This window comes from Lissotriton vulgaris, chromosome 2_1 (genome assembly GCF_964263255.1).
Source record: "Lissotriton vulgaris chromosome 2_1, aLisVul1.2, whole genome shotgun sequence".
Taxonomy (NCBI): domain Eukaryota; kingdom Metazoa; phylum Chordata; class Amphibia; order Caudata; family Salamandridae; genus Lissotriton; species Lissotriton vulgaris.
In genome coordinates, this window is record NC_141687.1 from 366,608,543 (window position 1) to 366,623,761 (window position 15,219).

General features: G+C 40.0%; 1 protein-coding gene across 1 annotated transcript in view; it reads left to right on the forward strand.

Annotated features, from left to right (window-relative positions):
* LOC147730363 (solute carrier family 13 member 2-like) overlaps nucleotides 1-15,219 on the forward strand; it is a 553,046-nt gene that overhangs the window by 425,111 nt on the left and 112,716 nt on the right. The window contains exon 9 of the mRNA XM_086955166.1: nucleotides 11,740-11,901. Coding sequence (XP_086811292.1) covers nucleotides 11,740-11,901 — 162 coding nt within the window. The remainder of the gene's footprint in view (nucleotides 1-11,739; nucleotides 11,902-15,219) is intronic.

Genomic DNA, 15,219 nt, shown 5'->3' on the forward strand with positions numbered 1-15,219 from the left:
ACCCACCAATCTCTCTACGTACCAAAGACCCCAGGGGCTGTGGATAACCACAACCTGAGTGGAGCACAGCACTAGACAAAGAATTGTCTCAATAGGATAACCAAAATAATTTAAAAAGAGTTCAAAAGCTCTAAGGCATGTGAATTTATCATACCATAATGCATCATATTTTGCATTCGCAATATGTGAAATAAATTAACAATGTTCAAAAATGTGCACTTAATTACAATGCATATTTCAACTATACAAAAATGATTCTATATCTGACATCAAACCCCACAAAATACATTCAACAGATTATAAAGGAACAGTCCCAATGCATATCGGGTTCCAATCTGAACCCTTCATCAGGGGATAGATGTTTTCGGTCCGATGAAGTTTAAATTGTACAGCTACGTCCTCCGCAGGAAGCCTACAACACAATGATTTTTAATGTAAATGGTACAGTGTTTACATTGGAGTAAAAATAGAATTTGCACTCTCAAGAAATGAAAATTGTGAAAAGGAGGCGAGGGAGAAATAATGCGCTGCTAGATAGAACCCCAACAAGTGAAAGTGTGACTCAAGGCCTGGAACTGGTGACTGCAGTTTGATGTTCAGTAAGCAACGGCTTGCTACTTGCACGTTAAACTTCATAAGGTGCACTCGATAAACCATCAGTGAACCATCACAAATTCCCAGTGTGTTATGGTGAAATAGGTATTCCAAAGAAGAGGGATTCTTACCCTCCAAGGGGCTGCCGCGTGTATAGTTGTAAACAAATATTGACAAAACCTAAGTACCTCACTACCACAGCGTTTTGAGTAAAGTAAGATGTAAATGATAAGTCGGTGTAATTCTTACCCATTTTTACGAAGTGAGCAGACTGCTTCGATGTGTGCCTTTCACTGCTGTAAACGAGATGTATATCCTATGTACAAATAGATGTACAATAAAAACCTTAAAAACAATGCGGGAGAAATTAACATTCGCCCCATGAGTAAGGAAGGAAACGATCCTCACCGTGTTTCTATGTGGTCAACGAACTAATTCCGAAGTTCTCTGTATATTGTTCTACAGGGCCCAATTAGTGACCTGCACCTGCCCATTCAAAATGTCTTGGAAATACCTAGCAGATTTCACCACTAACCAAGCAGAAACAAAATCTTACACCACAGATGAAGCTGAATCCATATATTCACTAGTTAGAGAAGTTCGGGACTTTGGGTCCTCTACAGGCAACACAACACAACAGTTACGACAATTAGAATACTAATTGAGAAAGGAGATAAACCAGGGCCCCATGCGACAACCACAAAGTGAAGAGGATTCCGAGAGGTTTGTGTATTGCTTTACGACCCATGTTATTCAAATTCAATAAGGCTTTTATGTCGCGTTGGTACGCAATATTGAATGAATGTTCCCTCAACCTGATTCTCTTAAATATTGATTGATATCTCACTGATACTTAAAGATTTGTCACATGACATCAACAAACTAAAGGATGATATCTCTCAAAAATGGACCAAAAGGATTGGAATAAAGTACTGGAGGACATCAATAAGAATTTGGACAAACACACGAAAGAAGTGCACTAGCGAAAATGTGCAAGTTTCGCAGGGATACTATCCACTATAAATTAGACGAGGTATACTCTTGGCCTAAGACCTACGCCCAGAAGCGCTTCTTTAAAAAATCAAATGCAAATTCTTCTGAAGCAAATGTATTCACAGATCAAGATCTGATAGTACAACGTCCAAAACCGGTTCCAGTTCAATCACAGATAAGTGCATCATCACAACAAACTGCTTCAACATCTAATTTGCAACCGTCTTTTTTAGCAGAAGGCCAGGCGTCAAAGGCACCACCGGAAAAAATTCCAACAGCGCAATAACTCGCACCCGAAGGGGAAAAACCCAAAAAAGTGCCAGAGTCCGGCAGACCCCAGAGGAATCTAAAGAAGTAGAATCCTTGGTCATGAACGTTTCCAGTAGAACTCTTAACAGAGATGAACTGGAGGTTTTAAACAAGGGAATTTCCTTTGTCCCTACATATTCATCGAATGATCTAGAAACAGAAGTTGCATTATTCAAGTTCATGCGGAAAATGCGCTTAAGATGGTTCTTTTCTACACTACCTATTAGCGATGAGCAAAACCAAGAATCTAAATTGTTTCGTCCAAAGAGTAAATTTATGTCGGCCATCACACACAAATCTCTTGACACCTTTGAACATTTGGTGAAGAAGGATCTTAAAGAGATCGGTTACCACAAAGCTACGCGGTCAAACATGACACCTAAGGAACTCCAGATTTTGTATTCTCTCAGACAAGACAAGTCGATTGTCTTTCAACCCGCTGATAAGGGTGGAGCCCTGGTGGTTCTCGACAGAAATTTTTACAACTTGAATGTAGACCAACATGTGAACGATCAGGAAACTTATATTTTATTGGACCAGGACCCCACCAACGAACTAGTCAACTTGTTGACTAGTATTGTGACAAAAGCAGTAAACGATGGCGTCATTGATCAGAACACCTGCAAATTCTTGATCAACCAAACACCTAGGATTCCGCATATTTATTTGCTGCCTATAATGCATAAAGACAGTTCAAAACCACCTTTCCGACCGATTGTAGCTGGATGCAATTCCATCTATGAAGCAGTAGGATACTATTTAGATCATTATTTACAACCTTTAGTTCAAACTTGGACAACCTACATAAAGGATACCACTGACTGCTTATTGAAATTGGAAGCTGTTCGACAAGTATTTGATGATTATATTCTTTTGTGTTCTATAGATGTAGCTGCCTTGTATACATCAATAGCCCACAATGAAGGTTTGGAGCAGTAGACTGGAGGTTGCTGGCTTCCCCTTTAACTTCAGAACAAGCTATTTTTTTACTTGAACTGTTACATTTTTCTCTGTAAAATAGTTATTTTATTTGGCAGGATACATTTTATGTACAGAAGACCGGAACATCCATGGGCTTTCCTGGAGCCCCTTCGAATGCAAATACATTTATGGCCTACTTTGAACATAATCACATCCTCACCAACCCAGAATGGATAGAAAATGCAGCAGTGTTCTTACGCTACATAGATGACATACTAGTTATCTGGAAGGGCTCCTATTCAATGTTGGAAGATTGCATTGTCAAATTGAATGGCCATAATCCGAGGATTCAATTCATGCATGATATCCAAAGTGAGAAAATCTATTTTCTAGACATAGAAATAACCAAAACACCTAACGGTTTGGCAACATCAGTCTACAGGAAGCCCACAAATTTGAATAACGTATTGCACTTTTCCAGTGCTCATCCTGTTTCACTCAAACAACATCTGCCGGATTTATTAATTCACAAGAATTAAAAGGATTATATCTGATGCTACTACTTGCATCCATCAAATTCAAGATCAGATGACGAGATACAAAGCAAGAGGCTACCCACCTGAAATACTGATGAAAGTTGAACAGAAGATTGCTTTAAAACAAAGGGAAGAACTTCTAAAACCTAGCGAAAAACCAGCTCAACAACGAGAAGTCTTTGTATTGAAATATTCAACACAAGCATCGCAGATTAAAGCAATAATAAGAAAACATTGGGAAATAATTGATCATAAACCTGATTTTACCAACCTCTTCAGAGGTCCACCATTATTTGCCCACAATCGATCTAGAAATTTACGGGAACTCTTGAAATTTAAAAATACTGTTGTAATAGTGACATACAAAGGTATGAGAAAATGCCACAATTGTGGCCAGTGCAGCAATGTAATTCCAGGGCATGTGTTCATGCATCCGCATACAGGCAAGTAAATGAAACTACAACACACGTCTGATTGTAATATGGAGAGAGTTATTTATGCCATCAAATGCCCCTGCGGCTTGGTCTATGTAGGGAGGACGAGCCGCAAAATTAAAACTCGGATAATAGAGCATAAAAGTAGAATTCGCAACCAAAACGCCACATCTCCCCTTGCTTCACATTGGTTACAGGCCTTGCATACTATAGCGCAATTATGTTTTACCATCTTAGAACAAATCAAAATCAGCTCAGGTACAGATATTAACACAGCATTAGCTCACAGGGAAATCATTGGATAAAAATGCTAGGGACAGTGACCCCAGGTGGGCTTAATGATCACTATGAAATGTTATGTTTTCTCTAAAATGAATTTTTCACTCATTTACATTCCATCTTGTACAGAATTTGCACTCTTCTTTTTAATTTTTTTTATTACTCTTGTTTATTACTCCAATGTAATTTCAACATACTCTTTTTTACACACTCATTTCTCATATCTCAGATCGTATGTACTCCCAGAGCATGACTTTTTGTTATGAGTTATATATATAATGTACATATCTTTGTGTCACTTGTGTGAATTCACCCTTAAACAGTCTGTTCGTGCTCCTCGCATTTCGGAGGCGCGAACATTTTGAACATTAGCCTATTTCCATAATTTGAAGGGAATATTAGCTAAATAGGTGTATTGCATTTCGCACATCAGAACCCGTGCATACATTTGATTCATGACGTGAATTGCACACGAAGCCCGAAACGTAGTGACGGCGTCATGTAGTTTTAATGAGGCATGATTGACTGATTGTTTTCTTTAGAAACATATGGACTAAATGTTTTACTTTTGTATTATTTGTACCTGGATGTCCCATTCCAGCCACTTTGTGATCAATAAAAAAAAATTCAGCATTATGTCAACGCTCCAGACACTATCTTTAAAAAAATATTGCGGTCCATTTAAATGCGCACAGGATGCTGGGTACGTATGCAAGTTTCGGAAAACAAGTCAGAGGCAGCTTAAGACACGGTGGCTCTTTTACATTTTTCTTTCAAACGGTGAGGATACTTGAACTTGGAGCGTTTTATCTCCTTATGTTTGTTGGCTTCCTCATAAGTATTAAGCGTTTTGATAACGTGGTGTTTCATTTACTATTGTAGAATACGGACACAACTGTGCATGTAAGACGCTCGGCGAGAACTTCGGAATTAGTCCGGTGACCACGTAGAAACACGGTGAGGATTGTTTCCTTCCTTACTCATGGGGCGAATGTTCATTTCTCCTGCATTGTTTTTAAGGTTTTTATTGTACATCTTTTTGTACATAGGATTTACAGCAGTGAAAAGCAGACATCGAAGCAGTCCGCTCACTTTGTAAAAATGGGTAAGAATTACACCGACTTTTCATTTACATCTTACGCTACTCAAAACGTTGTGGTAGTGAGGCACTTAGGTTTTGCCATTCTTTGTTTACAGCTATACACGCGGCAGCCCCTTGGAGGGTAAGAATCCCTCTTCTTTGGAATACCTTTTTCACCATAACACACTGTGAGTTTGTGATGGTTCACTGATGGTTTATCGAGTGTACCTTATGAAGTCTAACGTGCAAGTGGAAAGTCGTTGCTTACTGAACATCATACTGCAGTACCAGTTCCAGGCCTTGAGTCACACTTTCACTTGTTGGAGTTCTATCTAGCAGCACATTATTTGTCCCTCACCTCCTTTTCACAATTTTCATTTCTTGAGAGTGCAAATTCTATTTTTACTCTATTGTAAACACTGTACCGTTTACATGGAAACTCATTGTGTTGTAGGCTTCCTGCGGAGGATGCAGCTGTACAATTTAAGCTTCAATGGACGGATAACATCTATCCCCTGATGAAGGGTTCAGGTTGGAACCCTAAATGTATTGGGACTGTTCCTTTATAATCTGTTGAATGTATTTTGTGGTGTTTGATGTCGGATATAGAATCATTTTTATATAGTTGAAAAATGCATTATAATTAAGTGCACATTTTTGAACATTGTTGATTTATTTCACATATTGCGAATGCAAAATATGATGCATTATGGTATGATAAATTCACATGCATTAGAGCTTTTTGACTCTTTTTTGATATTGAATAGGAAGAAATCTTCTCATGCATTTGCATTAGATATGGAATTATATTTTATTTACCAGTATAAATTTGATACTTTCTAAGTACTTTGCTCTAACTGTTTAATCGAAAAGCTTAATATAAAATGTATATAATAGAATTTATTTATAACTTAGAGAACGGGAATGATCGAGTCCTATGTGAATGAACAGACAGACTTTCTTTATATAACAAAATGAATGTTTCAAGATAGGTATAGGAATATAACAATTTTAGGGAAATCATGATATAAAAAGGAAATGTACACGTTTATCCTGCAAATGTGCTATTATGAATATCAGCCAAACAAGTAACACATCATTAATGTAATGTGAATTGAAAATGGAACCTCACATCTTTACACAAATGGGTTGTTCTATATTACTTTTAATCATTAGTTACTAGTTGAAGATCTCGCTTCTCCTTAAATGATTTTCTTTTTAACTTTTATTATTCAATGGCAATTTTTCATCTATGACTCTACTATCTCTGAACATGTTGTTAAATGGCTAATTTGCTTATTAATGATCTATTGCACCTTACAGTGATACAACATGGTGTATACTTAATGCCAGTAAGTAAAATGGAGACTAGCAGCCTAGTTCAGATTTCCCTCAATCAAAACCACTGAAATTCAGCAGTCATAGTTAGCTGACCTAAGTATAACTTACACTCCTGCAATGCACTGCTCATGACATCACATATTACATGACTCATGACATGACACGGTCAGTGACATTGCTGATATCTCAAATGGCATCACTGATGATATCACTGATGCCATCATACATTCAGTGTAAGTATTTTGTAAGAGTTTATGATGGTTAAACGTATATAGTAAGGTACTACAAAAGTGAAAGCAGTGTACTAGGTGTACTGAGTGATATTATGTCCTTGTGTGTATGTGTGTGAGTGGCTGTATAGGGGTATAAACAGGTGTGTTAGTATCTGTTTGAGTTAGTGGCTGTATTTGTGAGTGGGTGGGTATGTCAGTGGCTGTATGGGTGGGCTAGTGGCAGTGTGATTGGATCTATGGGTGGGTAGTGACTGTATGGGTGAGTTAGTTGGTGTCTCAAAGTTGTATGAGTGAGTGACTGGGTGTGTAAGTAGCTGTATGGGTCCATGAGTGGCTGCTTGAGTGGATGTTTGTATAAGTGAGTTGGTGTGTAAGTGGCTGTATTGTAGAGTGTGTGTGTGCATTAATGGTTGTATGGGTCTGTATGCAGATGTGTAAGGGCTTGTATGGGTGAGTGGGTGTGTGATTAGTCAAGTCAAGTCAAATTTAACTTTATTCGGTTAGATTAAAACCATCAAAGTACATGACATAGAGCATAAAATTCAAACAATACATGAATACATAGTTCTTACACTGTGGAAATATACTTAATGAACCATATATGTTAGACATTCCTACCTATGTCCTTGGGAGTTAAATAAATATAATATATATATAAATATATAAACTAATCAGAAATTGACTATTTACATAAAAATTTGTTAAAAAGTACACGTTAATAAATAAATAACCTCAATTAAGACACAGTCCACTCTACGGTTCCATGAGCCTATTCCTACACCTTATTGCGCCTTTTATATAACTAGCGACCCCAAAACACACCACGGGTGATGCCAACATTTGCAAATAAGCCAATGCTGGCCTTACTTGTTCAAAATTTTGGCCTTTTAGGAGGGGGATCATAAATTTCCTACGTAATCTCTATATATAAAAACAAAAGTATGTCTGTTTGTCCTTTATGCATTACTACACCATTCATCGGATTGGCATGAAACTTTGGGAAGTTGTTGAGTGCACTGCCGGGAATCAAAAAAAAATTGTTAAAGGTTGTTGAGTACACTCCTGTGAAGGTTTCTGGCAAAAAAAAGAAACATTTGTTAAATATCGGCCGCTTGGCTCCCCAGGGCCCTCATAATCTTTCCAATACTGAACGTTTACAGTTTCCGGTGCGACTCACTTTTGCAATGACCATCAACAAAGCACAAGGACAATTGCTGCATTTGTGTGGACTAGATTTGGAGAATCCATGCTTCTCACAAGGGCAACTGTATGTAACCCACTCACGCATCGGAAAACCTGCTGATTTATTCGTGTAGGCATCAGATGAAAAAACAAAAAATATTGTGTATCCACAAGCACTCGAATAAATGAACAGAATTAAAACAACACTTTAAAATGTTTTCCATATTAAAATGAATATGTTTCAATAAAAATTACACAATGTAAATTAAATGTTATCATAACAAGTTTCTTTAAACTTCCTTTCTTCTGAGATCGCAGCAACACGCGACGGGTAAGCTAGTGATACATAAAAGTCACAAAAAAATATCATATGTAAAATATTCTGTTCAGAAAAAATGTCACAAGAACATGGACCCAATGTTCCTTCTTTAAAAAACCCTTTCGGAAAAGCTAGTAGCCAAGGAACCATATTATGCTTAAATCTAGCTAAAATAAATAAATGAAAGGTTTATTTATAGAAGACAAATACGGCTGCAACTCTCTACCTAAGCTCAATGTGACAAAACTTCTCACCGTAGGATTTACTAATTCCCTTTCCCTTATCATCATTGATCTAGCCAAGAACTGCCTCTTCAGGTCTCTGATAGCTGGCTTACCCAAGGCTCTAGGGCACAAAAAAAGATCAGGGCAGCCCAAAGAGTCCATCCGAGACTTAATGTAACATAGCCAAGGTACATCTAATCCTTTGTCTAGCGAGATGCAGTCTTGGATGATCAACTGGTTTAAATTTGGGGACGGCTGCACCCAGATTCTCAGCCAAAATGTTAAAGGGACCCCCGCAAACTAATCTGCAATGAAACCGGCTCCTAGGTCCTCATGCAGATTAAAAACAGGGGTAGAAGCCGGGAGCGACAGCAACCTACGAAAAAAGATATTTTTTGCCTCCTGAATTTCGCCAGACTGTGTATCCCCATATTTAACTCCCATAGGTCACCATAGGGATACATTTGGCGTTATAAATCTTCATGAGACCCGGGAGCGGCTTAGAACCAATTCTTTTGGCAAATTCTACAACAGCCCCTGATGCTCTTGCTAGAGTGTTCCTTTTGTTTAGGCCTTGCGTTGACCACATATGCCTATCATCAAAAAGAACCCCCAGATATGGGAAAGCGGGGACCTTGGTTAATTCCATATTCTTACAATATAATTTAGCCTTCTTAGCTCTACCCTAGCCAATGGGCATAGAGTGTGACTTTTTAAAATTGGTGACCAGATCCAGAGAATCCATAATTCAGTAAAACCGTCTAAAAGAATCTGCAGTCCTCTCGAGGTCCTTGCCACCAAAACCGCATCGTCTGCATAGAGCAATGCGGGAATCATTTTGGTGCCGGCTGTTGGGATGTCTATACAACAGGAAGTCAAAATGGCCCCTAATTTATTGATGTAGAGTGTGAGCAACAGGGAGCTAAAATGCACCCCTGTCTGACCCCTCTTTTGAAGGCCCAGGAATCTGTGAGACTACCATCTTGATTATAACGTACAGCTGCTGAGGAGTTCTCATGAATGGCCGACAAAAAAGAGAGCACATCTGCATCTAAGCCAATACTATGCAGGGCAGCCCACAGTTTTGAACAAGCTGAGGATAGGTCCATAAAGGCCGGATGTAAATCCCCACGCTTTACGACCATATACTTCCCGATTATTAAGTGAAGATTAAGACATTGACCCAGAGTGCTTTTGCCCTTCCTAAAACCATATTGGAGATCTGAAATAATATTATTTTGATCTAACCAATCTGTTAGGCGGGTTAGGACAACTTTCCCCATAATTTGGCCGGGGAGTCCAGAAGTGAAATAGGCCTATTACAACCTGGGTCATCTCTGGCTCTCTTTTTAAAATTTGGAACTATAAGGGGAAAGCCAACTTGACATGCTGCATTAAAAACACGGGTTAAAAGTTTAGCCCATAAAATAGGATCTGCTCTATTAAGGTCAGCCGGAACACCATCGGGCCCCGGGGCTTTCTCCCTTGATGTTTTCAGAATCACCTCTGTGACTTCATCCACAGTAGACAGTGAGGGTGGTCTTGGGGTCGGTGTGGATCTGGAAGTATAGGTGTTCGGCGGTGGTGAGGGAATGTTCGCAGTTGGTCGTGACGTTGATGGTGTTCCTGTAGATGATGGTGATTCCTCCTCCGGTTTGGTTGATGCGGTCCTTTCAGGTGATCTTATAGCCGTCCGGGATGGCTATGGCGATGTCGGGGGCTGAGGAGTTGTTCATCCAGGTTTCTGTGAGGAAGGCGACGTCTGGTGCTGTTGTGTCGAGGAGTTCCCAGCGTTCGACGGCGTGCATGTGGACGGAGCGGGTGTTGAGCAGAATGCACTTGAGGTGGCTGTTGTTGTTGCCTGGTCCGGGTGGTGGGGTGCAGGTTCGGACCCAGGTGAACTAGCAGGTTTGGCAGGAGAAGGGTCCGTGGGTGTGCTTCGGAGTGGCTTGGTAGCAGGCAGATGGTTGGCCGATGTTGAGTGCATGGAGGGTGGTGGAGTCGTACTTTCGTCGGGTTTCTTGGTATCCGTGGGGGCCAGCGGTTCTGGCACTAGGCGCGGTCCAGCCACGGACGGGTGCAGATGGGCTTGCCTTCGGTGTGCCAGCGGCGCGACCACTGTGCGGCCACTGCGTGGCCTCCATATGAGGGGCTGTGGGAGGGCAGAGCAGCTGGGAGGCGGGAGTGGGGCAGCCAATGGGATGACAGGTTGTGGGGCCACAAGGGGCGCAGCGGCGGGAAGCGGGTGACACAGAAGGCAGAGGTGGCAGGGGGGGAGGGCACGAGGGAAATCGAGAACAACTGTGAAAAAGTAACAATGCGGCAACAGGAACGAGAAAGATGGAGGGAGCACAGGAAAAAAAGAAAACAGTCACAGGCAATGCAAGGCCGACCTCAGTGGGGAGAGACGGTCAGCTCACGGAAGGCAGCGGCGGGGTAAAGTCACAGGAGGACCGTGTGGTGGCTGGGGGGGGGCGACCTACCCGGTGACAGGGTCAAGGGTCGTTCCACATTAGTCTCAGCTAAAGTGCTAGAGCCTAATAAATAATTAAATCCTTCTTTAGAATAAGAATAGCTCTGTCTCACAAGAAGTTTGCCTGAGACAAGGTTAGAACTGCTTCCTATAATCCCACGTGATTACTTTAACAAAGGACATAATAAACAGACTATCATGTTTACTTGAATGCATTGCTTGCTCATAGTTATGGCGCCCATGTGAGAAGAGACTTCCATTACATTCGTAAGTGCAATTTCATTATGCATCTAAAAACTTCATGTTAAAATATCTACATAAATTAATATACACTTTTAGAATGTAAATAATTAAAATTGGTTATTTTCTATCACCATTGTTATAAGACTCCACACATTATTTATATCATCAAGGAACCCTTTGAATTTGTAAAACTTCCTGCCTAAATGCGTTATGCAGTTTTGTTCCCATATTAAATTCATTGCATTGTGAAATATATTGTTAGTTTATTAAAAATACCAAGTATTAAGAAGTCTAAATTATGAGTCTTAGCAGCAATATATATGCAAATTGAGCCTGATAATCCTAGATAAAGTGCGTATGTGTCTACTAGCTTATATATATATACATATATATGTTTATCTGTCCCTTTTTATGTTGTTCTCTAACTCTCTTTTTCTCTCTCTCTATAGGTATGTATATACAGCTCTCCCTCTCTGGTTCACTCTTGCATTGTCTCTGTCTGTCACTTTCTCCCTCTCTCTCTTGGTCCATCTGACGCTCACTAACTCTTGCTTTCACACTCTTCTCTCTCTTTCAGGAATCTGGACTGTCACATTTGCTGGGTGACACGCTCATGCCCTTGGAGTCTATCCCACCTGCTGGTATCGCCCTCATTGTCTGCCTCCTGGTAGCCACCTTCACTGAATGCACAACTAATGCGGCCACTGCCACTCTTTTCCTGCCTATTTTGGCATCATTGGTGAGAGCTAGTGTTAGCCCTCAGTGAGTAGCCAGAGGGCACTCTGAACCATCTGATGAGAAAATGTGTAACCCACTTCTGAAACGGTCACTGACACTTTTATTCAGACAAAAATATACTTCAGTAAAAATGTCAAGAATTGAAAGTGCCTGTTGGAGGTACTCCTTAACATAAAGGTCGAAGTTGATTGTGCCATGTCAGACATTTTTTATCATGTTTACAGATTGTGATACATCTCTTATCATTAAAACGGCGATGTTGTTAGCGTTCCAATAGTTAAATGAGTAAAAAAAAAACAGTTAATAAAAACTTACAATATAACCCATTTATACATATTTCATGCATATTACCATTATTAAACATGTTTTAAACTCATTTAAAATAAGGGTTAGTCCCACAGCAAGAACACTCCATTCATTTAAATAACCTACATATAAAGTGCATTTAATGACACAATTTGCCTACTATTTCCTCTTACCTGCGGTACTCCGTTTTTTCTGTTTATTACTAACTTGCTACACACTGTGAGTAGATTTAACCATTTGTAAAATGTGTCATACGTGGTCCTAGTCAGTTTATTATTGACGCATAGTGTTACCGGGTGAACCTACAACGAGCAAAGCTTTAAGGTACAAACAGCCTGATTCATCATTCTCCCGTTTTGCGAGGCCCTAAAAGCGATTCATAGCGAATCGCTATTAAGGACTCGCAAAACGGGATTCATGTAGAAATTGCATGAAGATATGCGATTCCTACATATTCCTTATTTGCGATTAGCAAATTGCTAATCGCAAATAAGGAATAACTCGCCATTCATTCCTATGGGCCAAAAGGCCCATAGGAATGAATAGGGAGTATTCCTTATTTGCGATTAGCAATTTGCTAATCGCAAATAAGATAGTGATTTGAAGGGTGCCAGGGGTGTCCAAAGGACACCCTGTAGCACCCCTCAAATGAAATTTTACACAGGTGTTGCTCTAATAGAGATTTCTTAAATGTAATTCCTCGCAAAATTGCGAGATCGCAATTAGCGATTTTTACATTTGGGATGCTGAATCCCAAATGCAAAAATCGCTCTCGCAAAGGGCCAGATTCTCAGAATCTGGCCCTTTGCGAGCGCTATTTTCTTTGATGAATCGGGCGGAAAGTGCCTATTTTTTTTAAAATGCTCACAAGGCTTGTCAATACTAAGTCTAAATTTATTTCACGGTGTAACAATTATTCGTGTATTAAAAACTTCACTCCACTCATTTAAAATGTACCTGCCCTTGTAGGTAATTTTTTATCTGCCCTTCGAGGTGTTTTTTCATGAATTAATAGGATAATTACGATAAGAGCCCTTTACTGGGCACTATTAACCAGTTTCCTCTCTGCTATATCTATGAACTTTAAAAAAGCTTCCATTAAATTGTGAAGCTTCTCCCTGCAAGAAGGCTATTACTGCTTGGCAGCATGTTTGTATAGCTTGTCGATTAAAGTCTTGCTTTAACAGACATCTGCATTCAGTTGATAAAGCTGGGCAACTACAAATAATATTGCAAATATCTTCTCTCTTGTAGTTGCAGAGGCGACATGACGTTTCACTACTCAGCTTTTTCCAAGCTGGTGCGTCACTGCAAAATCGAAAATTGCCAAGCCACACGTTTTTGATCAGGTTTCAATTCTTTAGAAGCTAACTGAGACAATTCTATACTTTTAACAATAGTAATAGTCTCTTGTAAAGATGGATTCTTTAACATCAACAACTTTTCTTGTACTTTTTTGTCTCTCCAATGAGCAGTGACCTGATCCCTCATAAGTTGCGAAGTGACCTGTTCAAACTCACATTCAGATGCGAGAATACGTAAGGTAGTGACATAGGACACAATACTTTCATCAGTTTCTTGTTCCCTAGTAAAAAATGTATGTCTCCCTACAACAACACTACCCTCTACATCAAATTGCTTCTTCAACATGGCTACCACCAGATCATACCCATTGAGAGGTTCTTCATCTTCAGGAACTTCTAAAGGGGGTAAATGTTCTAAAACCACTTACTCTCTAGTCCTAGGTAGGTTCCTCACTGAACCTTATCCCCTTACAGCTCCTAAATACTTTTTGAATGCTCTATACCAAACCTTCCATCTCACTGGAGGGTCTCCTGGAAGCTTTAAAAACGGATGGGGTGCTTGGACACTCTGCATATTGAATATGATCGTAATTTTTTTTATAAATTACACAATATGTAACAGTGTTGAGTAATAACAAACAATGAGCCAAAATAAATGAGCACCAGCATTGACCTGTAAGAAAATACACAATACTGAAAGAAAAACAAATGTGTAAACAGACTGATTAGTCACTTTCAGGTGAATAGATGTATGTAGCAGACAGAAAATATGATGGTGAAGCACTTATGAGTCACGAAAAATGCCAAAAATGACTTAAGATAGTCAGACACTGCGTTGTTCCTTGAGGGAATCAATATCTTGAGTCAACAGCTGACCTTGTACTCACAGATTAAAACTAAATGTTGTACAGCAAATGGTGAAAGAGCAATACTTGGAAACTGCTCCTCCTGTAAATCGCTGCTCCTGTACATCGTCTTAAAAACCACTTCATCCGTCACCCCAAAATGGGCGCAATACTCTGTTCCAGCCACACACACTTTACCGGTGCACAGGAGAAATGAAGATGCATTCGCCTGCAGTCGTTGCCAGTGAAACACACTTACCCATCACTGCACGTCAGACGTTAAGGATTGTTGCACTTGGGAGGGAGAAGGGGGGCAAGCCAGACTGACAACCGTATTGTGTGTGTAAAAGGCTTTATTGAAACAGGTGCACATCACAAACTTTATTAACTGGCTCCTCGCCTTACAATACGAAAACCTCTCTGAACATCAAGTTATCTGACCCCTTTGGTTTCTTCCCCCGCCCCTACGATCCCCACATGATAAAAACATCCCCCACGCTGCAAAACACAAAACATTAAATGCGAATACATTATATGAATACCATAATACCCAATCCTATCCCATAACCTTTGACCTTCTTGACCTCCCAAAACTAAACTCCTATCCTTCTTCCCGCAACTGTAACTAATGAGCCCCAATGTAAAACCTCACAACCTGTTTAACCTTTCCTCGATGCTGAAATCAACTCCCCAACTTAACGCTAACTACCAAAAACTCCAGTCAAGCTAGGCCAACTTCTAAAACAAACCCCGCACCCAGGAAAAGTCGGGAGGGTAGGTGACTACACCGCCTCCTTACTTATCCTACTCCCCCTCACTCACCCCCCTCCCCAACACCAGCCAAAACTCTATCGATCTCTAGCG